At 52.5% G+C, this 27,592-nt stretch overlaps 10 protein-coding genes and 1 non-coding gene across 11 annotated transcripts; 5 read left to right on the forward strand and 6 right to left on the reverse strand.

Annotated features, from left to right (window-relative positions):
- Positions 1 to 119: 119 nt before the first annotated feature.
- On the reverse strand, positions 120 to 4,559 carry BO88DRAFT_409294 (SH3 domain protein). The gene is made up of 3 exons (XM_025707917.1): positions 2,334 to 4,559; positions 2,180 to 2,275; positions 120 to 2,126 (listed from the first exon to the last, which is right to left on the reverse strand). Exons 1-3 carry the CDS (start codon positions 4,072 to 4,074, stop codon positions 328 to 330), a joined length of 3,636 nt encoding a protein of 1,211 aa, XP_025557094.1. The 5' UTR covers positions 4,075 to 4,559; the 3' UTR covers positions 120 to 327.
- Positions 4,560 to 4,977: 418 nt separating this feature from the next.
- On the forward strand, positions 4,978 to 6,717 carry BO88DRAFT_409296 (Rtr1/RPAP2 family protein phosphatase). Its single transcript, XM_025707918.1, has one exon. It carries the CDS (start codon positions 5,373 to 5,375, stop codon positions 6,249 to 6,251), a length of 879 nt encoding a protein of 292 aa, XP_025557095.1. The 5' UTR covers positions 4,978 to 5,372; the 3' UTR covers positions 6,252 to 6,717.
- BO88DRAFT_430548 (40S ribosomal eS17 domain-containing protein) lies at positions 6,659 to 7,566 on the reverse strand (the record flags this gene model as incomplete). The annotated part of the gene is made up of 5 exons (XM_025709260.1): positions 6,659 to 6,733; positions 6,802 to 6,999; positions 7,087 to 7,212; positions 7,285 to 7,391; positions 7,521 to 7,566. 5 exons carry the CDS (start codon positions 7,564 to 7,566, stop codon positions 6,659 to 6,661), a joined length of 552 nt encoding a protein of 183 aa, XP_025557096.1.
- Positions 7,567 to 7,596: 30 nt separating this feature from the next.
- BO88DRAFT_409298 (mitochondrial 37S ribosomal protein bS1m) lies at positions 7,597 to 9,209 on the reverse strand. Its single transcript, XM_025707919.1, has one exon. It carries the CDS (start codon positions 9,168 to 9,170, stop codon positions 7,803 to 7,805), a length of 1,368 nt encoding a protein of 455 aa, XP_025557097.1. The 5' UTR covers positions 9,171 to 9,209; the 3' UTR covers positions 7,597 to 7,802.
- A 146-nt stretch (positions 9,210 to 9,355) lies between these two features.
- On the reverse strand, positions 9,356 to 11,052 carry BO88DRAFT_409300 (SDR family oxidoreductase). The gene is made up of 6 exons (XM_025707920.1): positions 10,784 to 11,052; positions 10,676 to 10,707; positions 10,559 to 10,610; positions 10,371 to 10,503; positions 9,993 to 10,283; positions 9,356 to 9,933 (listed from the first exon to the last, which is right to left on the reverse strand). The coding sequence occupies exons 2-6, from the start codon at positions 10,695 to 10,697 to the stop codon at positions 9,427 to 9,429; spliced, it is 1,005 nt and encodes a 334-aa protein (XP_025557098.1). The 5' UTR covers positions 10,698 to 10,707; positions 10,784 to 11,052; the 3' UTR covers positions 9,356 to 9,426.
- Positions 11,053 to 12,163: 1,111 nt separating this feature from the next.
- Positions 12,164 to 19,232, forward strand: tor (putative TOR pathway phosphatidylinositol 3-kinase TorA). Its single transcript, XM_025707921.1, has 3 exons — positions 12,164 to 12,371; positions 12,430 to 13,381; positions 13,435 to 19,232. Exons 1-3 carry the CDS (start codon positions 12,245 to 12,247, stop codon positions 19,175 to 19,177), a joined length of 6,822 nt encoding a protein of 2,273 aa, XP_025557099.1. The 5' UTR covers positions 12,164 to 12,244; the 3' UTR covers positions 19,178 to 19,232.
- An 851-nt stretch (positions 19,233 to 20,083) lies between these two features.
- On the forward strand, positions 20,084 to 22,182 carry BO88DRAFT_399394 (uncharacterized protein). Its single transcript, XM_025705367.1, has 4 exons — positions 20,084 to 20,470; positions 20,564 to 20,996; positions 21,052 to 21,188; positions 21,245 to 22,182. The coding sequence occupies exons 1-4, from the start codon at positions 20,178 to 20,180 to the stop codon at positions 21,987 to 21,989; spliced, it is 1,608 nt and encodes a 535-aa protein (XP_025557100.1). The 5' UTR covers positions 20,084 to 20,177; the 3' UTR covers positions 21,990 to 22,182.
- Positions 22,183 to 22,476: 294 nt separating this feature from the next.
- Positions 22,477 to 22,548, reverse strand: BO88DRAFT_t271. The gene has a single exon. It is a non-coding gene; the product is annotated as a tRNA-Glu (tRNA).
- A 1,001-nt stretch (positions 22,549 to 23,549) lies between these two features.
- On the forward strand, positions 23,550 to 24,681 carry BO88DRAFT_420427 (putative NAD binding Rossmann fold oxidoreductase; the record flags this gene model as incomplete). The annotated part of the gene is made up of 2 exons (XM_025708446.1): positions 23,550 to 23,876; positions 23,941 to 24,681. The coding sequence occupies 2 exons, from the start codon at positions 23,550 to 23,552 to the stop codon at positions 24,679 to 24,681; spliced, it is 1,068 nt and encodes a 355-aa protein (XP_025557101.1).
- Positions 24,682 to 25,605: 924 nt separating this feature from the next.
- BO88DRAFT_376518 (inositol oxygenase) lies at positions 25,606 to 27,220 on the reverse strand. The gene is made up of 2 exons (XM_025704367.1): positions 25,909 to 27,220; positions 25,606 to 25,850 (listed from the first exon to the last, which is right to left on the reverse strand). Exons 1-2 carry the CDS (start codon positions 26,800 to 26,802, stop codon positions 25,794 to 25,796), a joined length of 951 nt encoding a protein of 316 aa, XP_025557102.1. The 5' UTR covers positions 26,803 to 27,220; the 3' UTR covers positions 25,606 to 25,793.
- Positions 26,953 to 27,221, forward strand: BO88DRAFT_430555 (uncharacterized protein; the record flags this gene model as incomplete). The annotated part of the gene is made up of 3 exons (XM_025709261.1): positions 26,953 to 26,959; positions 27,019 to 27,068; positions 27,096 to 27,221. 3 exons carry the CDS (start codon positions 26,953 to 26,955, stop codon positions 27,219 to 27,221), a joined length of 183 nt encoding a protein of 60 aa, XP_025557103.1.
- Between the last annotated feature and the right edge of the window lie 371 nt (positions 27,222 to 27,592).

Genomic DNA, 27,592 nt, shown 5'->3' on the forward strand with positions numbered 1-27,592 from the left:
CTCACTGCGGCGGCCTGACTTACCGGTTTATGCCTGAGGCATCAATGTACATGCTACGTTTGAACGGCGATTATTTCTATAGTTTACAAGCAAAAGCAAAAGCATGTTACATAAAGATCATTCACACTATGCAGTAGACGATAGACAGATTAAGCACATATGGATAACATCAATAGGTACATACAACAAGAATGTTAGTTAACACATCACAGAGGCAATCGAGGTTTGTCCGCCTGCGGTCCATGTACCAGCGGCATTAGATATACCAGAATCAAATCATTTACTCGTCTCCACCCTTCAAAGAACTTCGGATATTTCATACTGTACTTATTTCTCCCAGCCCACATAGCTACGCGGCATCACTCGCCACACCTTGCATTCGCCACTGCGGAGGTCGTTGAGCTTGAAGCTCTCCATCTTGACCTTCTTGCTTTCGCGGCCCTGCTCCCAAGCACGGATCTTCTTCTTGGTTCCGTCCCAGTCAACCACAATGGCCACGTGGTCGGGCTTGCCCACTTCCGCACTGTACTTCTGGTGCATCGTGCCGCGATGTCCCTGGAAGCGAGCGTTGCGGAAGCTGACGATATCACCGGCGCGGATCTCGTCGTTCTGCTGTACAGAAGCGTTGGCTAAATTGGAGTAGACCAAAGCGCCATAGGCACGTGTTCCAACCGGCTTGAGGGCATCCGACAAGGGACTGAGCACGTGCTGAACGAGGCCAAACGGAGTGCCGTCGGCAACGGTAGTGTTCTGAATGGAATTGGCCGTGGAGGCGATGCGAGTGCCAATCTGCAGATGTGCGTTCTCAAGTTGGTCCTGGCGAGGCTGGATAGGAGGAGCCTCGTGGCGCTGCTCAAAGGCAACATCCGTGGGATTCCGAGCGTCGAAGTTGACCGTAATCACCGTTTGCGAGTGGTCCATGAAAAGAACGTAGATGTCTTTGGTCACCATGGTCTTACCACCTCTCTTCGAAGAACTTGACTCCTCAAATTCAAGCAAGATGTCCTTGCGGTTCTGGAACACGGGAGGGGGAGTATTGTGCTGCGTCCACCAGAGCGTGTTCTCCGCCAGGTCTACGTCCATGGCGATGAAGCCTTGGTCGGCGGACGGACGACTGACATCCATGGACCGCCGCATGCTGGGCTGCGTTCTGGGGACATCAAGCGATGCACGGTTGCTACGCGGCGTGGGTGGGGGTAACGTGGGAGGCGGGGGTGCCATCGAGGTTCTCTTCTCAGACTGGGAGAACGTTGATTCGGGGTGTGATTGGACGGGCGAAGCTTCATAGAGCTCCTCCGATTCTTCCTCCGCAGGCTGGGAAGGTATAACAGGAGGTAGCTGCGGCGGTCCAGCGGGAACAGGTGGAGGCCCCCTTGGGGTAGGCAGTCCATGTTGCGGGGCATTGTAACGGTACGGATCGTACTCTTCATCATCACCTCCAAAAGACAACTCTCGGTGGGGAGGAGGAGGAGGGGGTCCGCGGGGGGAATCTATAGAGGCCCTGCCTGCACTCTTGGGAGGCTGAATTGGGGGCGGAGGAGGGACTGCCCTAGGGGCATTTGGGGGAGGCGGAGGCGGAAGACGAGTCTGTGGCGGGCTCCGAGGAGATTGAAGTGAGTGGTCGTCAGTAGTTGTCCCCTCGTCGAAACTTGAATCACGTCCATGAGCTTTCAGGGCGTCCTTAAACTTGGCACCGGATGCAATGTCAGTGTCGTAGTCGCCGTCATACTCGGTGACCTCGCCCTCCACCTCTTCGCCCGCTTGGCGAGACTGTGAAGTTACACTGGTTCGGCTGTCGGCAGTCGACCTCCGGCGAATATTAACGGGCGGCGGGGGAGGAGCTGGTCGACTCTGAGCCGGGACGGGTGGATTGCCTGGAATAGGAGGTGGAGGACGGCTAAGTCTCTTATCTGCAGGAAGTGTGGGCGATTTCGGGGAGGTGACATCGTATGTCGACGAGCGGCGAGAGTCTAGATGATCGGGGAGCGGTGGAGCAGGAACAGGTTGGCTTGGAGAGTGATCGGCTGCCGCAGCGTTTAGGGAGAGATTCTTAGTATGCAAGGAGAGCTCATCGTCCGACTCTTCGCCCGTGTCAGCAGGAGCAACGCCCTTAGGGGTGGTTTGATCTATCTCAGGTCAGCATGTGTGGCATAGGACACTGATACCATGGAGAACTTACGTCCGGGAACAGGGGGCGGAGACAGAGGCGCATCGTGAGGGACAGGAGGTGGAACTGGCCGTGTTTCGAGTGGCGGAGGGGGCGGAGCCGCGCGCTCTGTTTAGAGAGAATAATTAGATGGTATGCTATGATCATCAATGACTTGTGCTCGTACCTAAAGGCGCAGGTGGCCTGTCGGTGGATGTACGCCGAGGAGGCTCTTCCTCTACCACATCTTCCACATCAGGGACCTCATGCGGAGGATGCTGTTCTGTCACAGGGCTCGTCTGAGCTTCCTCCTCCTCCTTCTCCACGCTTGGTGTGGCAGCAGGCTTGGCCACGTTCATCCCCGGCAGAGCCATGATCGGCACTGGAGGGGCAGCAGCTGGGCCGGATCGTTCATACTCCCCGCTGGGTCTCTCGGCTTCCACGGGTGCCTTTGGCTTCCGAGGAGCTGCAGCCGGACGAGGCATGCCACCAGGAGGCCCAAAGAAGCCCATCATACCCATTCCACCGCTCATCTTGGCCATTCTTTCGCGGAGCTCCATCTTGCGCCTGACTTCGGGGTCTATCTCTTCTTCTTCTTCTTCCTCCTCCCCTTCTTCTTCCTCCTCTGCACCTTCATCAACCTGAGCTTCACGTTCTTCGGCTTGCTCTAGCTGCCGAGATTCCGCTTGAGCTTCGTGCTGAACCTCCGCCCGGGCGCGCTCGTCATAGTCCTCCTTGCTCGTAGACGTCTCCTCCGCATCTTCCGTATCAGCGGCGGCTGAATCATCGGCATCGTTGGTATCGCTGACGAGCTCCCGCACTGGCGGAGGGGGCATAGCTGCTGGCGGGGCTGGCGGGTGAGCGGCTTTCACCGTCTCAACACTGTGGTCTCTCTCAGGCTCGCCAGATGGAGTGCTCTCGGTCGGCGGCTCTTCCACAGGCATCGCTTCTTCATGAGACTCGGTGCGCTTCTTGGGGGGAGGGCGCTTGGGCTTGTCCTTCTTCTGAGCGGCTTCAGCGTGACGAGCAGCTTGCTCCATCTGCTGTTTCTGCAAGAGCGCAATCCGCTCCTTCAAGCTTGTCGGCTTGGGCTGCTCCTCCGCACCTTCCTCCGCGCCTCCACTGGACAGTGGTCGAGTCTCGGAAACGGGCGGCTCCTTTGCCAGACGTTCTTGGACCTCTGGATCCTCCTCCCTCCGGTAGATCTTGCGGGGAGCCTCACGGGGCGGGGGTACGTATGCATCTCTACTGGGAGGTGCCGCAACGAACGGCTTCTTGACGAAGGAAGTGGTCTGGCCGCTCAAACCACCCGGCTTGAAGGGTGCAATTGGGGGTGCGGCGGGTTTGTTGAAAGCAGCAATGCGATCCCTGAACGATGACCCTGTCGGCTTCTCCGCAACGGCGGGAGGTGGGGGCTTGGACGAGGGTTTCGGAGCCGGTTCGCTGATGTCATTTGTAGGGGGTTGAGAAACCGGGGCAGGAGCCGGGACAGGCGCTGGCTTCGGGGACGAGGGGAGCTCACGGGTTGGTGACGCCAACGCAGGAGGCGGCGATTGAGGAGGTTGGGGCACAGGTGCAGGTGTATCCTCCACTTCGGGTTCCAAGGAGCGCGGGGGCTCAGTCGTAGGGGGCTCGACAGCAACAGCGGGCTCTGGAGGAGGCGGCCCGGGAGCGACCTCTGGTTCCCTCTTCGGTCGGCTCGGGCGTGTAGGCCGTGGAGGAGCTGGGGGTTCATATCTTTCCACGAAGTTCTTGGGGAAAATACCCTCTCGCTTGTGCCCCGACTCGTCGGTATACTCACCAAAGTACCATTCCGCGTCTTCCACCGCCGTCACGGTTACAATCTGGCCGATGGCAAAATTTAGGTCGTCATCGTGGTCCGAAGCGTATTCGAAGACCGCTTTGACTGTGAACGGCGGACTGGACATCTGGCAAGTCGAGACGCTGTCACAACGGACGTGGTGGTGGTGGTGGGGGGTAGATTGGGGAGCGGAGCGAGAGGGAGGCTGGCGGAATGCAAATGACACGGCAGAACAATAATAATTGCAGGTGGTGGAGCACTAGACTGGAAAGCGTCTAATGCAGACAGACATGTGCAGTGCAGATATGCTTAACAGCGGGGTTTGGAAGGTAAGCCGGTATGCTTCGGAGGGAGCAAAAATAACAATGATAATATGTCAGCCTGCTGGACTGACTGACGTAGTCAGGGAGCTTAGTACCTCCGGAGATCGGAAACACCGCAAGGGGGAGGGGGGAGTGGAGGAGGAGGGGAAGAAAGAGAGGTAAAGGAATAGAAATAACTTACTGCAGGGTAAAAGACAACAATGTCCAGAGAGACGGGAGAATATAGGAAATTAATGCACAAGGGAAGGAAGACAAAAAGAAGGAGTGGGATGGGGGGAGGTGGGTTGTGGTGTTGGAAAGGGAGGAGGGAAGAGGGAGAGAGTGGAAGAGGAGGGACGGCGAGAGACAGAGAGAGAGAGAGACACTGAGCATAACGACTGCTACTGCTACTGACAAGTACTACGACGACAACGACCACAGTACTAACTTAACACTTCACAACTCTTCTTGCCAGGCGGGACACTTGCTCCACTCCCGCAGCGATCGGCAGCTAATAAGATTGAACAGCCCGTCAGACACCAAAGCCAACACAAAAACATACGATGGAACAGCTGCCTGAGGGCCGTGGAATTAAAACGTGGTGGTACATCATCGCTATCTACACTGAAAGGTAGCTAGATCAGTACTACTACTTACTATACTAATACTACTGGTGGCGTCCCTGGTGCAGCCTATATTTCCCTCCCCTTAATCAATCCTGCATGCACCATGTATAGTCATTGTTGAACCTGCCCTTCCTAACTACTTAAAGACCCTTCTTGTTATTACGTATCCGTAGCTTGCCGTCTTGAATCCGGGGTTTTTGCCTCCCTGCCGACCCGAACAATCTTGGAACTTTGTCTTATCCATCCAACCTTCCCATCCATTCTACCACTATCTTCTCCTCACCATACACTTTTCCTCCACCACAAGTGACTGACACAGACTTTATAATATTTCCCGCTTTCTGACTGTTCCGTTCGGAAAATCTGCTGGAATGTCCTCTGGACGACCAACTCCAATTTTGAAGACCTCTCTTCCTTCGATCCACGCAGCGACCGCTGCATCTGGCCCCTCCAATTCCGCCCCAAACCGTCGGGCGTCCCCTTCTAAACCCCCTCAAATGTCTCAACAGCAACAGCAGCAACTACCTAGCTCAATTGCAAACCGAACAGATGTCGATCCGCGCCATCTAGCTATCGCCTTACATCATGCGAATCAAATTCAAGCTCAGAAGGACACAGAGCTTCTGATTCTCGACCGCATTCTGAGACTTGTTGAACTTCCGTCCTCCCGTTCAGCAGATCCTGCATCACCCTCCCCCGACGATGTGCGGGAGTTCAAGTCCGCCTTAGTCCCCTTTCAACCCGCCGACTACGACAATCTGATCGAAGAGAGGAATATCGAGGGTCTCTGTGGCTACGGTCTATGTCCTCGAGAGCGTCGCAAGGAAGATGGCAGAGGCTCGTTTCGCATAACGTGGGGTGCGAAAGGAAGCGGGCGGGGTGGCCGCGGGCGCGAGATGGATATCGTTCCCAAAGAGAAGCTCGAGATGTGGTGCTCAAATGAGTGCGCCGAAAGAGCCATGTACATACGAGTACAGCTGGCTGAAGAACCAGTCTGGGAAAGAAGGGCTGACGATGCGCGTGGCAAGCACCTCGTCTTGCTGGAGGAGGCCAGGGCGAAAGAAGGCAAGGGCAAGATGAGAGACCCCGTCTCTATCCGCGACGTTGCCGGCCAGCTGGACAGTATGCACTTGGAGAAACTACAAGGTCCTGGCGATATGGCAGATGACATTGCACGACTATCCGTCCGCGACGAGGCTCGTTCACGAGAACTGGCCATGGAACGAGGAGATGCGCATCCTGCCCTCTATACTGGCAGAGTGGATATTCAAGTCCAAGAGAACGATAACCCCCGCGGGCCAGCGAAAGCACCGCAGATGCGTCCTGGAGACGAGAAGGGAGGCTCCATCGAAGGATATGTCCCTCATGAAAACTAAGATCCTTTGGCGCATGGCATTATGAGGCGTTTTGAACCAAGGTTGATACCCCGATAAGATAGCGTGTCAGATAAGAACCAAATCAATGGCTTATGACTGAAATTTCTACGATCGACTCTCCGTAGTCCGGCATGTCCTCAACAGACAGCCGTCCCCCGTAGAGCCTCCTACGAGACATCCGGCCGTAAGACCAGACGAGGGAATAAAATTGGCAATCAAGCATCATCCCCATCAGGGGAATCAGCGACACCTTGTTTGACAGAATTCGTGTTCATTTCTCATCCGGGACTGTCTCTAAGCTAAATCGATAGCTGGGTGAGCCAACCAGAACAAGCATGGGGGGAAACGCCATGGATCGACCGAAGACAATCAGAACTTTTTCATTTTCCGTTCAACGGCGCAATGATCTACCGGTAGCGACGGGGGCGCTCCTGAGCCTGCTGCTGGGAGACGGGGATGACGTTGACCTTGAGGTTGTCGAACTAAAAGCACGATCGGGTTAGCCATTACACAACTTGTGGATAAGATTTCATTTGAGGGGAAAACGTACGCCCATGCTCTTAAGCAGGTCCTTGGTCTCAGAGTCGACGTCAAGCTGGCCGGACTCGGTCTGGGAAACATCCAGAGCGGAGACCTCAGGAACGTACTGATCCTTGCGCTCACGCTCCTCCTCCTGGAGCTTGAAGGAGATACCGCGGACAGGGCCACGCTGGATACGCTTCATAAGGTGGGTGGTGTAACCAGCGATCTATAAAGTTTTTGAATTAGCATATGAATTCCCTTTCCGAATATCACATCCGGTTTTCCCCGGAAAAGAAAATGGAATGTTACTAACCTTGTTGCGGAGACGCTTGGAGGCAATGATAGCGATCTCATCGCAGATACGCTTGTTGGTCTCGAAGTCGAGCGTCAACTTGGGGTAGTAACGCTCGATGACGACCTTAGCGGAACGCTTGACTGTCTATTATGGCGCGCATTTTCGTTAGAATTGATATTCTTTCTTTCCTCCATTGTTGCGGTCGTGTATGCTCACCTTGGTACGGACGCGACCCATTTTGGCGGTTTGTTGCTGGCTGGATGGATGTTCGAAAGACCGTCCAAGTTGTTCTGATGTCTTTTGCTCCTTCAACTTACCCGGCCCTCGCTTAGGATGTGCGGGTCATGTGATGCCTATCTACCCTGATGTGGCTGCCCTATTTACGGTCACGTGGGCTATAATGCCAAAGCGGTCGGTCGTTGTGCTGGATGATTAAGCGCTAATTATGTAACGGACTAGCGAATTATGAAGATGGCTGGGTTGCTTTAGGTTATGCATGGCAAGCTCGATCTATAGTGATAATGCTTACTGAGACGTCTTTGATGTTTGCAATTTATTTATACTTCAAATGAGATGTAGCCGGCTTATATCACAAAGAAATGAGAAAAAGTGCAAAGAAATAACTATACATTTACCATCCAGAAACCTAATCATACAGCAAAACTCTCTAAGTGGAAGATGGAACATATCTGACACATGGGACGAAAGTTGTTCGGGAATGAAATGCCAGTACTCTATGAGCCAAGGCTCTTCATGAGGTTCCGCGCAACCTCCTCGGTCTCCGCTGCGGCGTTCCGCTGTCTATCCAGTCTCGGGACCACGCGCTGGTCGCCGCGAGCCACGTCAGAGATGCTGTACGATCCGGGCTTCTTCTGGCTATCGATTCCGTAGGGGGCCTTAGCAGTGGCGCTAGCGCGGTAAGAGGCCAGGCCAATCTTGCCTTCCGAGTCGACAAAGGCCCGGATGGGAGTGGCCCAGTACTTAGCACCACCGGGGATAGAGGCGTCAAAGTAGGCAAGGCCAGCCGGAGAGTCCTGCTCAGTGAAGGTGACGGTGTTCAAGTCTTCCACGGCAATACCCGCAACACCCGCAATTGCCTTCGTGTTCTTGCCCTTCCGTCCTCTGGGGCGCAAGATACGTGCCTCCACCGGGCGTTGGTGGGCCTGGGGTCCATACTTGGGGTGGTTGTAGATCAAAGCGTGCGATCTCGTGTAAGACAGACCCGCCGAGGGATGCGTCCTTGGAGGTCCGGATGCGACATACTCTGCGGAAGAGAGCTTGCTGCCGGGGGACTGGTAGTATGGGTTGTTGAGTCGGCTGCTCGGTACAGCCGGAGGAGACGGCAGATCCAGAAGCTCAAAGACAACAGGACCCAGTGAGAACGGATCCGTGCGGAGCTTCTTAAGATAGCCCTGGAATTCTTCGTCGGTGATCTCGACAGGTCGGAGAGTTGCCAGATCCTGGCCATTATCTTGTGCCTGCTTCCTTTGTTCGGCTTCGCGCTTGGCGACGAAATATTCGCGAAGCTTCTGTAGGATCTCTGGCTTGTTCTTCCGGACCTTCTTCAAGTATGCCTGGAACTCGGCCTCCGTCTGCCCGGCAAGCCAGGGCCCAGAGTGCCTGAACTGCCTCGCGCCGGGCTCCTTTAGGCCTTCGCTAGTATGTGTATTGTCGACATGCGACTCGAATGGACTCTGGTGTCTGGGGATGATGCTGGTTCCGTAAGTGACTCTCGCGGGGAGCGAAACCGGCATGTTAAGCTCCTGGAATTTCTCCAGGGTCACCGTATGGTCGGCCGCGGACTCGAAGTCCGTGATGTGTTCGAAGGTATCGAGTGCATTGACTCTGACCACAGGCCTGGAAGATCTTTCGGACGTCGATTTGGCGGGGAGAGGCCTCTTCAGACCCCAGTCACCCCTAGAAAGAGAAGACGACGGTGTGACGATGGACGCTCGGATAGGATGAGGAAGGGTTGCGGTCTCGGATTCGTTGACATTTTTCGAGGTCGGCGGAGTCGGGGGTGGCGTCAGAGCCTGTGGAAGAGCGAAAAGGCGAGACTTCCGCAGCAGATTTGCTGTCGGAGATAGCCTGGCTGTTGCCATGGCGGACATTGGGCAATGTGGTGTTTTGCGGTATTGTTCTATCTCCGGAGAAAGCTGGAGAAAACTTGGTTGCAATGCTCAAGGCGCGCCAAGCCACGTGATACGGGAAACTACAACCACATCTTGTGCAGCCTCTTTCTCATTTCAACGAATAGTAGCACTGCATTTTCAATTATCATTTCCATCCTATCTATATCCTTCTTCCTGGTCCGGTTTGTTCTAGATATGTACATATTATATCCCAACATACATCACATCAGACGCCAATGGACAACAGTGACTTAGCGGTGTCAGCAATGGACTCTTTCAACGTCCGGTATTGAATACCCAAAACATCAACGGATCTCTTGTTGTCGTAGCCGTAGATGTCCGCCGGAAAATCACTCGGAATGTCCTTCGAGGGCAGCTTATCTTCAAGTTCGGGCAGCGATTCTCGGACCACGTCTGCAATCTCTTTGTTTGTGTAATAACCGGCGGTGACAAAGAAACGCTGGCCACCGGCCTCTGGGACCTCTATAGCCCTGACATGCGCAAGTGCAACATCGCGCACATCTACCCAGAGGAAAGTGAAGGATGGAGGAATGGCGTCCTTCCACTTTCCCTGGACCACGTCACGAACTTTCTGGTTCGAAGTGTTGATGGCGTCCAATGAATTCAGGTAATGCACAACTGGCCCAAAAACGAAGGGCGGGTTGATAGTTGCAATGTCGAAGTTGGGCTTCTCCTTCTCTACAAAGTCCCAGGCTGCTTTTTCTGCAAAAGTCTGCACATACGAGTCAGATGTCATTTCATGTAAGTCCAAGCATAGGGTCCTTCACATACCTTGCTCGCACGGTAGGTATTAGAGGAGATCAAGGCTTCCTCCCAAGTTACCGGGTTCCAATTCTTCTCGCTGTACGATTCGGCATGCTTCTTGCCATTGACAATCGCTGCGAATGAGGAGGTGATAACGACCCTCTTCACCGTTGGAGCATAGGCCTTGATTGCCTTCAGTATACCGGTTGTTCCCTTGATGGCGGGGTCCAAAAAGTCTTTCACTGGATCTTGAACATTGTGGTGAAAGGGCGATGCAGTATGCAGGACATAGTCGAATGGCGGGTCAGATTTGACGGCCTACACGAACAATGATTTAGTATTGAACGTAGCAAGCAACTTCAAGGAAGCATTGGGGGTGTGGGACAGCATAACAGGGAGCCGTACTTCATCGAAGGCACCCTCTGCCGCGACATCCTTGACAATAACGTAGGAAAGCTTTTCTTTTGGCGTGCTTGGATGAGCCTCTAGAATCCTTTGGCCCTTCTCCTCGGACCTCACGGTGACTACGGTGTCGAAGCTGTGGTGGCCAGGTTAGTGATATTATGGAAGCAAGCTGAGCCATTGACTCTTACCCATGCGCGAGCAGGATGTCAACGATGTGAGCAGCAATGAAGCCGCTACCTCCTACAAACCAACCAGTTAGCTCTGTTGGAAACCATGTCTGGGAGTCTGTAAATCATGATACTTACCACTCAAGAGAACTTTGGGCATGATTGCTATACTAGTTATACGGGGGGTCAATTGATGGCTGGGTTCGTATACAGGGGCACTTGGATGGGTCTGGTTCAGTGTCCTACCTAAGAGAAGTATGGCAGCACGCCATTGCCTTTATACTTACTCCGGACTGCTACCCCTCTTCATCCTGAACCGTCATATCCCCCACCGAGGTCCACTGTCGCCATTATCGTGCGGATGTGATAGGCTCCCGCCTCGATTACAAATCCCAGGAGAGCGGAATTATGGCACTTACGTTGCAGGGTTAACTCCGACAGAGTGTAAGCCGGTTAGGTGATTGTTCTAGCTGGCCTCGTTTTATGGCCACTGATCCATTTACGGCAGGCGCTGGCTATCAAGGTTGCCGAGGGCCTTCAGGGAAGGTTGATGATGCCCGTGTCCCTTATCCACTATCTACTGGCGGCATACCCCCCGGCCCGAAAGGGAGCTACTACTAAGTAGTTACCCTGCGGTCCCAAATGTTGTCATAGAAAACAGCATCTTACGCCATTCAACATTAGCCAATATCTTCTGGTCATAGGCTATAATGTACAACGCGATATTAAAGAGATCGGTCCGCATATCGTGACAAGATAAGGGGCTTCTCTATTTCTACTAGTTGCAAAGGCCTCAAGACTTCTTACTTCAGCTGAGTGCGGAGCGGAAGTCAAGCTTCTCAAAGAGCCATTAAATATACTCAGCCACTACAACTATACATCGTGTGGTAAGTGCCGGTTCTTGTTTCAGTTACACTAAAGCGCAGATACGTACTACACCCTCGAATTTCGATCTTCGGCCTATGTAATGGGATAGGCCGCAAGATATCTAATTTTTATCATTAGGAAGAGGCTCTAGGTTTTTTTCCGTCACACACCACATATATAAAGGTACTTTTGTCGCTGTTTGCGCGCAGGCAACTACTCAATTACCTGCTTACGCTTGTACGGACGAAGCCAGGAAGCCCCGGCCCCCCGGACTAGTTTCTCAGTAACTATAGGGTGTGCATGTGGCTTATGATCTGCATTACCTCACCGTCAAACAGTCCCATGACATCTAAAGCATTGAAATTGGGCATCAGAAGACCACCAGTCAAGCAAGGATTGATTCAGGGCACCTCCTTCGGCGAAATAAAAATGTGAACGAGGCTGTACTTACGCTCGGGTCGCACTGGTTTTAGAGATGCCTAGTCCTAGGGATGAGTTGAGCGAGTCTAGAAGGGATAATGAAATACTAATCAGGTAGCCGAGCATATTCGAGTAGCCAATTAACGGACTTCTATAGGCATAACAACAATCCCTCCAAAGACGGTGAATGTAAGGGTAAGATCAGTCGCAAACACCTTAGGCTGCCCCATGTAACCCACCGCGGATGCCCCAGGCCAGAAGCGCCTGGTCCGTGCACGATTTCCGAACGCCCTCGACCTCACCTCCCGCATCACTCCAACGCCGCCCATCAACGGCTCTCTTGCTCATGCTCCCTTTGTGCCATCATACATGCCCTAGAGGTTGACTTCAAATGTCCACCCTGGGGTGTGGTTCGCAAAAATGGCGCAAGCAGGTCCTATTACGGACGTAACTCATCGGCTCTTTGCCGAGTTGAAGTCGAAGAATGAGGAGACACGGGTGCGAGCTGCTTACGAGCTTTACGACAACGTTCTCGCTATCTCTCGAGGTATGGCATCGCTTCGCATCAGCCACTGACTAGCGCTAATTCTGGCTCTTCATCTTAGATTGGTCCCCCGAGAAGTTTTTGGAGTTCTTTAACGCGGTCAGCCAGCGCATAGCACAACTGGTAGTTACCGGAAATGACGCACACGAGAAGATCGGTGGCCTGTTGGCTCTCGATCGTCTGATAGACTTTGAAGGTGTGGACGCCGCGCAGAAGACCACTCGATTCGCCAGTTACTTGCGCAATGCTCTTCGCAGCAACGACAATGCAGTATTGGTTTATGCGGCTGCGGCTCTTGGCCGTTTGGCTAAACCGGGCGGGGCTCTGACTGCGGAGCTGGTGGAGAGTGAAATACAATCTGCTTTAGAGGCCCTTCAGTCGGAAAGACAAGAAAGCCGACGATTCGCTGCCGTGCTCGTCATCCGGGAGCTCGCGAAAGGCTCACCCACGCTTCTTTACGGCTTCGTTCCCCAGATCTTCGAGCTGATTTGGGTCGCTTTGAGAGATCCCAAGGTTCTTATACGGGAAGCTGCGGCTAATGCTGTCAGCGAATGCTTTGATATAATCGCTGCTAGAGATTTGCAGGTGCGGCAGCTATGGTTTTCAAGGGTATACGAGGAAGCGCTTTTAGGTCTCAAATCAAGCAATGTGGATTGGATACATGGCTCGCTCCTGGTTCTGAAGGAGCTTCTCCTAAAGGGTGCCATGTTCATGAATGAGCACTATCGAAATGCTTGTGAGATCGTCCTCCGTCTCAAGGATCATCGTGATCCGAAGATCCGCACTCAGGTTGTTCAGACAATTCCGATTCTCGCCTCCTACGCCCCCCTTGACTTCACAGAGACCTACCTTCACAGATTCATGATATACCTACAGGCCCAGCTCAAACGGGATAAAGAACGAAACGCTGCGTTCATCGCTATAGGAAAGATTGCAAATGCCGTTGGGGTCGCCATCGCACAATATCTCGATGGCATCATCGTCTATATCAGGGAAGGTCTTGCAATGAAAGCGTAAGCCCCCAAGCTCCAGTGTATTCATGTGCGGTATAGCTAATGTATCGAAGGAGAAATCGAGCGGCCGTCCAAGAAGCGCCAATGTTTGAGTGTATCAGCATGCTGTCTTTGGCTGTAGGCCAGGCGCTCAGCAAGTACATGGAAGCATTACTCGATCCCATCTTCGCCTGCGGGCTTAGCGAGTCCCTAACACAAGCGCTGGTCGACATGGCTCACTACATCCCGCCAATAAAGCCCATAATTCAAGAGAAACTATTGGATATGCTAAGCTTGATTCTCTATGGCACCCCTTTCAGGCCCTTGAGATGCCCAGAGAGCAGGTTACCTCCAATGCCCTCATTTGCAAGAGACTTCGCCCCTCAAGAACTACACTCTGACACGGAAATCGCCCTTGCATTACACACGCTAGGCAGTTTTGACTTCTCTGGTCATATTCTCAACGAATTCGTACGTGACGTGGCGATCAACTATGTTGAGAATGACAACCCTGAGATCCGGAAAGCTTCGGCACTCACCTGCTGTCAGCTGTTTGTTCATGACCCCATCATAAACCAGACAAGCAGTCATTCGATCCAAGTCGTGAGCGAGGTAATTGACAAGCTTTTGACTGTTGGTGTTGGAGATCCTGACCCTGACATTCGACGTACTGTCCTGTGGTCCCTGGATAGGAAATTTGATCGGCACCTCGCTAGACCGGAGAACATCCGCTGTCTATTCTTGGCCGTCAATGATGAAGTGTTCCCCGTCAGGGAGGCTGCAATCTGTATCATAGGTCGTCTTTCCAGTGTCAATCCTGCCTACGTCTTTCCACCGCTGCGGAAGCTGCTTGTCAACCTTTTGACGAGTCTCGGTTTCGCCAGCACTGCACGCCAAAAGGAAGAGAGTGCTCAGTTGATCAGCCTGTTTGTTTCGAATGCGACGAAACTGATCCGGTCCTATGTTGATCCTATGGTGACTACACTGCTACCTAAGGCAACTGATGCCAATCCTGGTGTTGCTTCCACTACATTGAGGGCCGTTGGTGAACTTGCAAACGTGGGTGGCAGTGAAATGAAAACGTACTTGCCGCAGCTTATGCCGATTATCCTGGATGCGCTACAGGATCTCTCTTCTCATTCCAAGCGCGAGGCGGCCTTGAAGACACTGGGCCAGCTGGCCAGCAACTCCGGCTACGTTATTGACCCGTACCTCGAATATTCTCATCTACTCGCAGTCCTCATTAACATCATCAAAACCGAGCAGACCGGGTCTCTGCGTAAGGAGACAATCAAGTTGCTGGGTATTCTTGGAGCCTTGGACCCCTACAAATACCAGCAGATCAGCGAGACTGCGCCAGTAGTTCATCACATCAATGAAGTGCAGACCGTATCAGATGTCGCTCTTATCATGCAAGGTCTCACGCCTTCCAGCGAGGAGTACTACCCTACGGTTGTCATTAACACGCTTATGCAAAATATCTTGCGTGAATCGTCACTCGCGCAGTATCACTCCGCAGTCATTGATGCCATTGTGACGATCTTCAAGACCCTTGGTCTGAAATGCGTACCGTTCCTTGGACAGATAATACCAGGTTTTATATCGGTCATCAGAGGATCACCCCCAGGCCGCCTCGAATCGTACTTCAATCAGATGGCGATTCTGGTCAATATCGTGCGGCAACACATACGAGCCTTTTTGCCGGAGATTATTGAAGTCGTCCGCGAATTCTGGGAAGCATCTTACCAAGTTCAGGCTACAATACTCTCACTCGTGGAAGCGATCGCCAAGTCCTTGGAAGGTGAATTCAAGAAATACCTTGCAGGCCTAATCCCTCCGATGCTTGACACGCTTGAGAAGGACACCACGATGCGTCGTCAACCTTCGGAGAAGATCCTCCACACATTCTTGATATTCGGTACGAGCGGAGAGGAATATATGCACCTGATTGTGCCCTCTATCGTGCGTCTCTTTGACAGGACCCAAAACCCTCAGAGTATTCGAAAGTCTGCGATCGAGACCCTCACCAAACTTTCACGGCAGGTGAACGTCTCGGACTTCGCATCATTGATGGTACATTCTCTGTCTCGGGTTGTCGCAGGAACCGACCGCGTGCTGCGACAAGCTGCTATGGACTGTATCTGTGCGCTCATATTCCAGCTGGGCCAGGACTTCAATCACTACATCCATCTGCTGAATAAGGTCCTAAAGTATAACCAGATCAATCATGTCAACTACCAAATCTTGGTGACGAAGCTACAAAAGGGCGATCCGCTCCCACAAGACCTCAATCCTGATGAAAATTACGCGGCACTGGCGGATGACGCCAATTATGCCGAGATTGGACAGAAGAAGATGGTTGTCAATCAACAGCACTTGAAGAATGCCTGGGACGCCTCGCAAAAGTCTACTCGTGAAGACTGGCAAGAGTGGATTCGACGATTTAGCGTTGAATTACTGAAAGAGTCACCTTCTCCCGCTCTTCGAGCATGCGCAAGCTTGGCTGGTATTTATCAGCCCCTAGCGAGGGATCTCTTCAACGCGGCCTTTGTTTCCTGCTGGACCGAGTTGTATGACCAATATCAAGAAGAGCTGGTCCGGTCGATCGAGAAGGCCCTCACCTCACCTAATATTCCTCCCGAAATCCTGCAGGTTCTACTTAACCTAGCGGAGTTCATGGAGCATGACGACAAGGCCCTTCCCATCGATATTCGCACTCTAGGCAAGTACGCTGCTAAATGCCACGCGTTCGCGAAGGCCCTGCATTACAAGGAACTTGAGTTTGAGCAAGACCAAAACTCGGGGGCAGTGGAGGCTTTGATCACTATTAATAATCAGCTTCAGCAATCGGATGCTGCTATTGGTATCTTGCGAAAAGCGCAGGCTTACCGGGATGTGGAACTCAAAGAGACATGGTTTGAGAAACTTCAACGTTGGGAGGAGGCTCTTGCTGCGTACAAACGACGTGAGAAGATAGACCCAGATTCCTTTGGGGTCACGATGGGCAAGATGCGCTGTCTTCACGCTCTCGGTGAGTGGAAGGTGCTCTCCGACCTCGCTCAGGAGAAGTGGAACCAGGCATCCCTCGAACATCGCAGAGCCATTGCACCTCTAGCTGCAGCGGCTGCCTGGGGTCGGGGCCAGTGGGAATTAATGGATTCCTATCTTGGCGTAATGAAGGAGCAGTCGCCAGATCGGTCCTTTTTCGGTGCCATCCTTGCTATTCATCGGAATCAGTTTGACGAAGCAACGATGTATATTGAAAAGGCTCGCAATGGATTGGATACCGAGCTTTCAGCACTCCTGGGAGAGTCATACAACCGTGCCTACAATGTTGTTGTGCGTGTTCAAATGCTTGCTGAGCTTGAGGAGATCATTACGTACAAACAGAACATTGGCGATCCTGAGAAACAGGATTCGATGCGTCAGACATGGAACAAGCGACTACTCGGCTGCCAACAAAATGTAGAGGTATGGCAGCGCATGCTCAAGGTTAGGGCGCTTGTCACCTCTCCTCGCGAGAACCTCGACATGTGGATCAAATTCGCTAATCTCTGTCGCAAATCCAACCGCATGGGACTCGCGGAGCGGTCGCTCGCCTCACTGGAGACCGTGGTTTCTGACAGCAACGGCACGAGGGCAATCGCTCCCCCAGAAGTTACTTATGCCCGCTTGAAGTTCAACTGGGCCACTGGACGTCAACGCGAAGCCCTTCAAATGTTGAAGGAGTTCACTTCAGGTCTGACAGAGGACCTTACCCGCTTCAATGCTCTCATGTTATCGCAGGCGGATCATAATGGAATAAACGGAGTCAATGGCGTGAACGGAGTCAACGGTATCGCGGATGCCAACCATGCGGATGCCATGGGGCTGCGAGAACGCATTGGCGATGTTGCTAAGTTCAGAAGGCTACTAGCAAAGAGCTATCTCCGCCAGGGAGAATGGCAGACAACGTTGCAACGAGGTGATTGGAGACCAGAGCACGTTCGTGAAGTTCTCAATGCGTACGCCGCTGCGACCAAATACAACCGTGATTCATACAAAGCTTGGCATTCGTGGGCTTTGGCCAACTTCGAAGTTGTTACGACGATTGCTAGCCAAGCCAGCAGGGATGGCACGACAATGGCCATGGTCCCCGGACACATTGTGACGGAGCATGTAATACCTGCACTTCGCGGCTTCCTCAGGTCTATTTCATTGTCGTCGACCTCATCTTTGCAGGATACATTGCGATTGCTGACACTCTGGTTCACTCACGGTGGTGATCAAGAAGTGAACAGTGTTGTAGCAGAGGGCTTTACGGCAGTGAACATTGATACCTGGCTTGCTGTCACTCCACAGCTCATAGCTCGGATCAATCAACCTAATATCCGAGTGCGGAGTGCTGTTCATCGCCTGCTGGCTGAAGTTGGCAAAGTGCATCCTCAGGCTTTGGTGTACCCATTGACCGTTGCAATGAAGTCTAATGTCGCTCGGCGATCACAATCCGCTAGCAACATTATGGACAGCATGCGGCAGCACAGTGCGAAGCTCGTGGAACAAGCTGATGTTGTGAGTCATGAGCTGATTCGAGTCGCGGTCCTGTGGCACGAGCTTTGGCATGAAGGTCTAGAAGAAGCCTCTCGACTCTACTTTGGCGATCACAATGTGGAAGGCATGTTTGCAACTCTAGCGCCCCTGCATGAGATGCTCGATAAGGGTGCCGAGACGTTGCGCGAGGTGTCATTTGCTCAGGCCTTTGGTCGCGATCTTGCAGAGGCTAAGCACTACTGTATGCTCTACCGGGAGACTGAAGAAATTGGTGATTTGAACCAAGCATGGGATCTTTACTACACAGTATTCCGCAAGATCAGCCGGCAGCTGCCACAGCTCTCCACGCTCGATTTGAAATACGTCTCACCCAAGCTCAAGGATTGTAATGACCTTGACCTTGCTGTTCCTGGTACATACCAAAGTGGCAGGCCCATCATTCGCATCCTCAGCTTCGATCCCATATTACACGTACTACAGACCAAGAAGAGACCACGCAGGATGACATTGAAGGGCAGTGACGGAAATTCGTACATGTATTGTGTCAAGGGACACGAAGACATCCGGCAAGATGAACGTGTCATGCAACTCTTCGGCCTGGTCAACACACTCCTTGATAACGATGGAGAGAGTTTCAAACGGCATCTGTCTGTGCAACGGTTCCCTGCAATCCCGCTATCACAGAGCTCTGGTATCCTTGGATGGGTTTCCAATAGTGACACATTGCATGCCTTGATCAAGGAATACCGAGAAAGTCGACGTATCCTGCTGAACATTGAACACCGCATTATGCTGCAGATGGCTCCCGATTATGATAATCTTACACTCATGCAGAAGGTGGAGGTGTTCGGCTATGCCATGGACAATACCACTGGTAAGGACCTCTATCGCGTTCTATGGCTCAAGAGTAGTAGCTCGGAGGCCTGGCTGGAGCGCCGCACGAACTACACGCGTTCCCTTGGTGTCATGTCCATGGTTGGTTACATCCTTGGCCTTGGCGATCGTCACCCATCCAATCTGCTTCTGGATCGGGTTACCGGCAAAGTGGTCCATATCGACTTCGGTGACTGCTTCGAGGTGGCGATGCACCGCGAGAAGTATCCTGAGAGGGTACCTTTCCGGTTGACTCGTATGTTGACGTTTGCCATGGAAGTCAGCAACATCGAAGGAAGTTACCGCATCACTTGTGAGGCTGTCATGCGTGTCTTGAGAGAGAACAAGGATTCTCTGATGGCTGTTTTGGAAGCGGTAAGCACATATCGTATCCCATGGTTGAACTCATGCTAATGTCTCATGATTTAGTTTATTCACGATCCATTGATCAACTGGCGTTTGGGCATCCGCGAGTCCCCAGATCGAATGCCATTCTCTGCCGAGCGCCGTCAATCAGTCGTCTCTAACATTAACATCGACCATGGGGTACAGCCCAGCAACTTCTCTCGTCACCGCCGGCCATCCATTCTTGAGGGCGGTATCTTGGATGCACAAGAGGGCATTCCCAACGAAGCTAGAGAGGCACAGAACGCGCGAGCACTCCAGGTGCTTGCCCGCGTCAAGGAGAAGCTGACAGGAAGAGACTTCAAACCGAGTGAGGAACTCAACGTCAGCGACCAGGTGGACAAGCTTCTTGCGCAAGCCACCAGTGTCGAGAACATCTGTCAGCATTGGATTGGATGGTGCAGTTTCTGGTGATTCTTGTAGCGCCGTTCGTGTTTTTCTAGGGTCTTATTGTGGCGCAAATCATGGCAACGGATTTTGCATGGCATCATTCTTCGTTCCCACCTTTTCAGCTTCTCCATCATGTCTTTTACAATTTCCGTTCTTACTTTCTATGTAGCATTATTCCCTTATCATTCTCACCCAGGTACCGTGTTTATCATGTACCCCATGATGGGGACGCATGAATTATCCAGGGCCTTTCATGGTGATACTATTGCTTTCTACATCTTGCAACGGCAACATGGCATGGAACAGTTTGTGATATAGACAGTGAATTTGACTTTACCAATATTTCGTAATGAAACCGGCACAGTGCAATCTTGACAGAATTTGAGTATACCTGAGTATAGAGGTCTCGTAAGCCCATTTTCAGGTGATTGCGCGAAATAGCCGAGGTCACGGGCGCGCAGGACAGTCAGCTGCAAATCCCCGAACGCTGGAGCTTAATTCCCTCCTTCTCTCACAACTCGGTCCCTTGCTTTCTATCTTTCCATCCCCTGTCCCTCATGATGTGAGCTTAGTCCATCGTCGAGACCCACGCGTATGACCCGTTAAATTTTACCGCACCATGGCGTCCGACTCCACGCCTAACCCCGACCTCCATCCGGTGGTTCGCAACGCTCTCCGCATTTCCCTCAGCGCCAAGGAGTACAAGCTGCTCCACGATTATGCCGTTCAGCGCACTCCCTCGGCCATCCAGAACAAGCTTCCCTCGCCTTCAGCTTTCGAGGCTATAGTTCGGTCTAAGAATAAGCATAATGAAGCTTCCATTCGAACGTCGTTGCGCGTGTTTGTATTGTCAAGCTCCCTGTTGAAGCTCGTTGACGTCGTGGCTGGGAGGATCCGCGGCGACCTATCCCAGTAAGTTCTCTCTTATGTACACGCAACTTAACGATCACCAAGAGTATAAGGCGATGTTTCATGTGCATGGCTGATCTCCGGCATCTATTACAGAAAGAATACATCGCGCACATCTTTTACGCGCTCCCCAAACTTCCGCCTGTCCATCTCCCTGTCACTACTTCTCCTCCTCCACCGCTTCCTCTATCGCTTCTTCGTCAAGTTGCGTGCCAACCTCCGTACAGACGATGCTCGACCTTTCCGGGATCGCAACCCACGGATCTCGAGAGCACTAACGTCTCGATTTGCGCCCGCAGTTGGTGCCAGTATTGCGGGGTTTGCGCTGGGGTTGTGTCCACAGAAGCAACTGCGGCTGACGGCAGCAATCTACACAGCTACTCGTAGCTTGGAATTTCTGTTCAATGCGCTAGATGAGAAGGGGTGGTTCAAGGATCGACCTCGATGGTTCGGAAGCTGGTTGCTAATGCCGATTGCATGCGCCCAACTCTTCCATGCTTTCATCTTCGATCGCGAGACTGCACCCAAGGTTCGTTGATCTGTCTTATACTTCGCACGGAACATACGCTGATTTTTACGAACAGTGGTTTGGAAATGTCATCTTGAGGCTTTCTCCGAGCTACGTGCGCGGCCGCCCCGAGTCCTTGCCCTTGGAGATACCATGGCCGGAGAAGGAAGATGTAGTGGACTCCTTGGCCAACATTGCCAACCTACGGTGGCCGTAAGTACTAGCAATCTACTTAATAAACGGCCCTTCCCAACTAATGCGTCTACCAGGGCATTTGCCTCCCCTATCTTACACCCAGGAAGCCCAAACACGCTGCCATCTACTCTCACATCCATCTCCCCTATCACCGGCCCTGCCCATCCAGCAATCTCCAGTCTCTCGTGTGCCTTGCTCCACCCAAACAGCCCCAGCTGCAGCACCGCCTTCCTGCACCACATCCTCCTCTTAGTCCCACCGCTCGCTCGTTTCCTAACCACCGTCACTCTAGCCCTATCTCTACGCAACATCAAGGGCCTCATGAATGAGCCCATCAGTTCCATCAACAAACTCTCCAAGAAGATCATCACCTTGACCGCCATCCTCTCTGCGTCTACTGGCTCCGCATGGGGTAGCATCTGTCTCTGGAATACCCTTCTCCCACGCTCTGCGCTTCCCGCCAAGCGTTTTTTCCTTAGTGGCGCGCTCGCAGGCGTTCCGTTCGCTTTCCTCACAAACAGCCGTGGTATCTTCATGTACTTCTTCCGGGCAGCCGTGGACTCGGCCTGGAAGACAGGCGTCAAGCGCGGGTTATGGAAGGGCTGGAAGGGCGGAGACTTGTGTATCATTGTGCTGGCGTGGGCACTCATTGGGTCTATCCTCGAGACGAGGCCGTCCGCAGTACAAGGGAAGGGTGTGCGGAAGGCGCTGGCGTGGCTGAAGGGCGACGGCTTTGCGGATCCAGTTGAGGTGGCGGCGAAGAGGAAGGCGAGAAAAGCAGCTGCATTAAAGGCGGGGAAAGCGGAGAATGAGCCTTGAGATACATTCGGTTGTCAGCGAGTCTTATAGTCCCGGTGCATTTATCTTCAACACTTGTTCATAGGTTCTGTTTTAAGCAAAGCGAGGGGCGGAGTTTGACTTATGTATCGCGTGATTAATGCAAGTGCCAGAAATGCAACCATTAGTGTTCCTAGGATTAGTATCTTGTTCTTACCAATTCATACTGTCACGGTACTACTTTGGCTGTCCCCGCAAGACTTCAACGGCAGAAGCGGCATAGAGATAGCCCACGTAGTGTTTGTCGATCTCCACTCAGCTGGATCACCCCAAAAAGCAAACCCATGTATATATTATCAATTGCTATCATGACGACAGGCAAAAGCCAGGGCAGTCCGACAAGCAAAAATTGTTCTAACTGGTGCAATCGCCAACACGGCGAGCCTGAGACCGCAGTGGTTGCCTGCCTACTCCACAGCTGTTGAATGTAGTCCAGAGATGCACTGGAGAGAACAAAAACAAAAAGAGATTCCATTGCGGGGAATCGAACCCCGATCTCCTGTGTGAAAGACAGGTATGATAGCCGTTACACTACAATGGATGATATTCGAGATGTCCGCGCAATTTGAAGCGCCATGAACTGAAGCTAAACTGTCAGCCAAATATCGCTGTTAATTGACCTACCCAAGCTGGTTTGACGGTACCGCCTAGAGATCAAACCCCATTGGAAATCAATTGCCAGAAAGGCATCAAAATTTCCAAGGCATAATAGTCATAGCTCCAGAGATAATCTGGTGATAGACGAATACCTGCTCCATCAAACCAGGCAGATTCAATTGAGCGCGATTGATTCCCCGATAGAACCAGGTGATGCTGGATTGAGGGTCCAGACCCAGTCTTTTCCCCGGAAAGGGCACCATTCCCCGCTGCCCCAACCCCGGCGGGGGAAACTCGCGCCGGAGATTACCAGAAGCGGAAGGGTACTATCCTTGTGCGGTGAGGATGCTTTGTTTTCGTGTCTCTGACAACAATTCAAGGACTGGCAAGTGATAATCAACTAATCTGATTAGTGGGTGGGATATCGATGGAGAAGTCATGCATCCATCCCCAACTGCATCCCCCTCATGAGGAGGTTGGTCCATTTTATCATCCTCGATGCCTGGATGCCTGCTATTTTGAATGCTGTGCTGCCTCCAGGAATCCCTTTTCCGACCGGTAATCCGACCCACGGAGCCACTCTGGAGGATGATATCCGGGGTCGCAGTGGCCATCTCCACTGGGGTCCAAACCCTCCAGGCGCCTTGCCCGGCTATCCCAGGCTGATCTCCTACTACTAGTGGCTAATCTGGAATCATTCCCCCTGCCAACTAGACACCTGAGGAGAAGATACTTGGCAGGTCCAGCTTCTCCGCATCCCCTCCGAGAGAGCTAGACCGACTCTTGCTGGAGCTTCTCGTCGTGCGGTTAAATTGCACGTCCTCGCTGTTGTTGTTCCCTCTCACTGTCCTTAATTCTCCTCACATCTTCTACAGACTGTTACACAAGACCCCCTTTCTCTACCTCAATTCCTCTTCTACACTCTTCTCCTCCTTTACCATCACAATGTCTGCCAGAAAGCTCAAGGTTGGCTGTGCCGGTCTGGGCCGCATGGGCAAGCGTCATGCCCTCAACTTCCTGCAGCGTACCCCCCGTGCAGACCTCGTCGCCGTTAGCACCCCGGATGACTCGGAGCTGGAATGGGCCAGGGCCAACCTTGGTCCGTACGGAGTCACGGCCTACAAGAACTATGAGGACATGCTGAAGCACGAAGGCCTGGAGGCCGTCGTCGTTGCTTCCGCGACCGCCGTGCACGCTGAACAGGCCATCAAGGCCATTGAGGCTGGCAAGAACGTTCTCTGCGAGAAGCCCTTGTCGACCAGTGTCGAGATCGTATGTTCCCACTTCCTTGCCCTCGATGCCTTCTAGAAATGCGGCTAACATATCTTTTAAATAGTCCCAAACCGTCCTCGACGCAGCAGCCAAGAAGCCTGAACTGAAAGTGATGTGCGGTTTCTCCCGTCGCTTCGATGCCTCCTACCGTGACGCATTCAACAAGATGTCCGCTGGTGGAATTGGTTCTCCCTCCGTCATGCGCAGTCAGACCTGCGACAAGCTGGACCCCACCGGGTTCTTCGTCGCCTACGCCGAGTTCTCGGGTGGTATCTTCGTGGACTGCTCCATCCACGACATCGACCTGGCTCTGTGGTTCTTCGGTCAGGATAGCAAGGTCAAGTCCGTGTCCGCAGTGGGTATCACCGCCGTTGAGCCCGACCTGCGCAAGCACAACGACCGCGACAACGCCGTCGGTCTGGTGGAGTTCCACAACGGCAAGATCGCCTACTTCTACGCCTCGCGCATGATGGCCGCCGGCCAGGAAGACACCACCGAGATCATCGGAACCAAGGGTAAGCTGGCCGTGAACACCCAGCCTGCTCTGAACCTGGTCAACATCTTCGACGAGACTGGTGTCCGTCGCGAAATCCCCCAGCACTACTACGACCGCTTCGAGTACGCCTTCGTCACCGAGGCCAACGAATTCACGGCCTGCTGTCTCGAGAACACTCCTGTCCCTCTGAAGCTCGAGGGCGCCGTCCAGGCAGTCCGCATCGGCGCTGCCCTTCAAGAATCGCTGATCACAGGCGAGAAGATCTTCTTCGACGAGGAGGGCCAGCGTCTTCCCAAGGCAAGACTCTAGAGAGATATGATAGACACGATAGATTCCTGTTATGACTAGTATTTCCTTCATATTCATCATCATGTTAATGAAAAGCGCGATCGCTGTTTAATTGACGGCCTCTCACCATAGTACATTAAGCTAAGCTGTAATCCTTCGTATATACATCCCACCCGACTACCAACTACTAGTACTAGCCAAGCCCCATATCACTCCACACACACCTCCAGTACTTTCTGACTACTAAAACACCAGTGCGAAAAGTCCACAAACAAGCTAAATCCAGCATTCATCTGCTCCCAGATGACCCGACTTCTATCACTACAGCATTACGCTACATAATGCTCGAATCACGTCCACCCCCTTAAACATAAATGCGAGTTATGCATGCAACAGCTCAAAAACTTAGCTACCTCAGAAGCTAATTCAGTAACTTACATTGCTACTAAGTGCTAAGTGCTAAATGCTGCAAGCCCCACACACCCCACCCCACCACAACCTACCTTACCTACCTTACCCCGCCACTTCCCCCAAAAAAGCAAGCTCCGCCGTTCCAGAGCTTCCAAAGTTGGTTTTTACCGAGACGGGCAACAATCCCCGGAGAGAAACCGTCTCCGGGACCTTGTTTCCGAAGTACTATGGCAGGAACCAATTAATTGGTCGGGGTGGTGCGTGAGTGTGGTCATGCAGAATGTAGATCATGTTGGTTGAATTTATTCTTAGCCGTTAAAGATAGTCTCAGGTACTATGGGTGTTTAGTAGATGAGGGGTAGATGCTTACTTGCTTGCTTTCTTGTTCGCTTAGATCATGGTGATCGGCGACTGGGTTCATCTTTGATCTGATCTACTGTGTTCACGTGTTTGGTCACCGAGGAGTGGGGGTTGTGTGGTTTTTGATTTTCTACGAAGTACGGATGGGGGGATATAGTTTAAGATAGATAGTTTCAATGGAAAAGGAGCAGGGAATCAATCCCATTCTTTGATTCAAAAAATGACTGCAGTAGGTCGTAGATCATCGCTTGCGTGCATGCTAGGGTGGTAAAAGGGGAATAAGAAGCATGAAGTAGGGTAGTGTAAAAAGAAGAAGCAATACATGTAATCATCCAGCCAAAATCATACATCATATCAATTCTCTACCACTTGATCACCTTGTTGGGGAAGTACTCGTCGATCAGGTCGAGGTAGTATGGCTGTTCAATATCTGTTAGTTTGATGATACCAATGTTAAATTGAAGGGAATAGGCTTACCTTGAGTTCCTCAGGGCTGGGAACATCGTCGCTCTTGCTGTACAGATCATATGGGTTGAACGCCTTGACAGCCTTGAACATCTCCTTGTCGTGGTCGTTCATCAGCTCGTGGTACGCGCCGGCATTGTGCCAGGGGTAGAACGAGTGGTAGCGGATCATGGCGAGGGCCTCGTCCGGGAGAGTAGACTGGTCCTTGACGACGTGGTAGAGGTATTCGTCGTGGCCCCAGGAGAGCATGACGTTGTCGAGACCGCAGCCGGGGCTGTAGATTCCGAACTTGGTGTCGTAGATGGGGTGGTTGAAGTCCTCGTTGTCCTTGAAGGACTCGCGGCCGTAGATGATGCGCTCATCAAAGCCACAGCCGACGGGGAAGGTGTCTCCAACGACATCCCACTGGCCCTGGGCATCGAAGAAGTAGAGCAGCTTGCCCAGGTCGTGAATGAGACCGGTCAGCTGCATCCAGCGGGGCTTGCCGTCACGGCGGATGGCCTCGGCGGATTGCAGGAGATGCTCGATCTGGGAGAGGCTGGTGTCCGGGTCGGACTCGTCGATGAGGGTGTTGAGCTTCTCCATGGCCTCCCAGATGGTCATTTCAGCGCGGGTCTTGGAGTGGAACTCATTGCGGGCCTTGAGGTTGTAGGCCACGGTTTGCTTGGTGTGCTGTTCCTTGTAGAAGTTCTTGACCCGGTCGCAGGCGTCTTCGTACTGACGGAACTTGGTCTTGTCCTTGTTCTTGTCGAATTCGGACTCTTCGTACAGACCCTTCTCCTGCTTCTTCATGTTGTCCTTGAGGACGTTGACATTGTCGATGGCGTCCGACAGCTCCTCGAGAGCCTGTCCGTCACGCTTGGTGTTGAACACCGGGGATTCAGGAGCTACGGCGACAGGTGCCATTGTGATTGTAACTTTTAAGGATGCACGAAAGAAGAAAGTGTGTTGAGCTTGGGGGTATCAAAGAAATGCTCTGGGGTTTGTTGCTGGAAGAAAATAGGCTTGAGGAGCAGGAGCATAAATATCAATGTTTCACACACTAGGAGACCGAAAATGTATGGTAATTCCGAAAGACCGACGCCTGCCAGCCCTTGTGTGGATGACGTTGTATGATTCTAGAAATCCGAAGAGAACTGATCGTCGAGACCATGGCGCTGGAGTCCTGGGGAGTGGGAGCATAGCTGGAGCCCGGAAAGTGGCTTCCGCAGGCAGAGAATGTCGGTGATACGCCTCTAGGGATCGCCCCCGCCAGCATGGAACGTGCGGCGATCTGTCCTACAGATTTGGATCCAACGGATACGCTCAGCGTTGCGGAGATGTGAAATCATCCCATTCCAGCCCCAGTCTTGGCTGCTGCTGTGGGCGCATTTTAGGATACTGGTTTCCGACGCGGACGAACCTCGGGTTCACGCACGGCCCGTCGTCGTCCAAAGAGATTCCCTTCATTGCTAAACTTATGTCTTCTGCAATCTCTTTGGTTGTGTGTCATGGCGATCATGACAATGATCGCTGGACTTTGATCTTCCTGTCCTGATTCTCGTCACGATCTCAGCATTTCTGGGCGCACCCACGATCGCTGCAAGGTCGGATTTCAGTCTGCCAGTCGCGCGTACTGAGCAAGTGTCCCTGAGAAGTGGAGCTGATTGCAACGGGGTTGACGGCTATCGAACAATAAGCTTCCCGCAATTGTGGT

Source organism: Aspergillus vadensis (genome assembly GCF_003184925.1).
Source record: "Aspergillus vadensis CBS 113365 unplaced genomic scaffold BO88scaffold_43, whole genome shotgun sequence".
Classification (NCBI taxonomy): Eukaryota; Fungi; Ascomycota; class Eurotiomycetes; order Eurotiales; family Aspergillaceae; genus Aspergillus; species Aspergillus vadensis.

Excerpts from the sequence above, each read along its gene's own strand:
- BO88DRAFT_399394 (XM_025705367.1), top strand. The coding sequence starts at position 20,178 with ATGGCGTCCGACTCCACGCCTAACCCCGACCTCCATCCGGTGGTTCGC. Across the intron at positions 20,471-20,563 it reads ATCCGCGGCGACCTATCCCA|AAAGAATACATCGCGCACAT; the intron begins GTAAGTTCTCTC and ends CATCTATTACAG. Across the intron at positions 20,997-21,051 it reads ATCGCGAGACTGCACCCAAG|TGGTTTGGAAATGTCATCTT; the intron begins GTTCGTTGATCT and ends TTTTACGAACAG.
- BO88DRAFT_409298 (XM_025707919.1), bottom strand. The coding sequence starts at position 9,170 with ATGGCAACAGCCAGGCTATCTCCGACAGCAAATCTGCTGCGGAAGTCT.
- BO88DRAFT_409300 (XM_025707920.1), bottom strand. The coding sequence starts at position 10,697 with ATGCCCAAAGTTCTCTTGAGTG. Across the intron at positions 10,504-10,558 it reads GACATCCTGCTCGCGCATGG|CTTCGACACCGTAGTCACCG; the intron begins GTAAGAGTCAAT and ends TGGCCACCACAG. Across the intron at positions 9,934-9,992 it reads ATACCTACCGTGCGAGCAAG|ACTTTTGCAGAAAAAGCAGC; the intron begins GTATGTGAAGGA and ends TCGTATGTGCAG.
- BO88DRAFT_409296 (XM_025707918.1), top strand. The coding sequence starts at position 5,373 with ATGTCTCAACAGCAACAGCAGCAACTACCTAGCTCAATTGCAAACCGA.
- BO88DRAFT_409294 (XM_025707917.1), bottom strand. The coding sequence starts at position 4,074 with ATGTCCAGTCCGCCGTTCACAGTCAAAGCGGTCTTCGAATACGCTTCG. Across the intron at positions 2,276-2,333 it reads CAGGCCACCTGCGCCTTTAG|AGCGCGCGGCTCCGCCCCCT; the intron begins GTACGAGCACAA and ends CTCTCTAAACAG. Across the intron at positions 2,127-2,179 it reads TCCGCCCCCTGTTCCCGGAC|ATCAAACCACCCCTAAGGGC; the intron begins GTAAGTTCTCCA and ends GACCTGAGATAG.
- tor (XM_025707921.1), top strand. The coding sequence starts at position 12,245 with ATGGCGCAAGCAGGTCCTATTACGGACGTAACTCATCGGCTCTTTGCC. Across the intron at positions 12,372-12,429 it reads CGTTCTCGCTATCTCTCGAG|ATTGGTCCCCCGAGAAGTTT; the intron begins GTATGGCATCGC and ends TCTTCATCTTAG. Across the intron at positions 13,382-13,434 it reads GAAGGTCTTGCAATGAAAGC|GAGAAATCGAGCGGCCGTCC; the intron begins GTAAGCCCCCAA and ends AATGTATCGAAG.
- BO88DRAFT_376518 (XM_025704367.1), bottom strand. The coding sequence starts at position 26,802 with ATGGCACCTGTCGCCGTAGCTCCTGAATCCCCGGTGTTCAACACCAAG. Across the intron at positions 25,851-25,908 it reads CCAGCCCTGAGGAACTCAAG|CCATACTACCTCGACCTGAT; the intron begins GTAAGCCTATTC and ends GATATTGAACAG.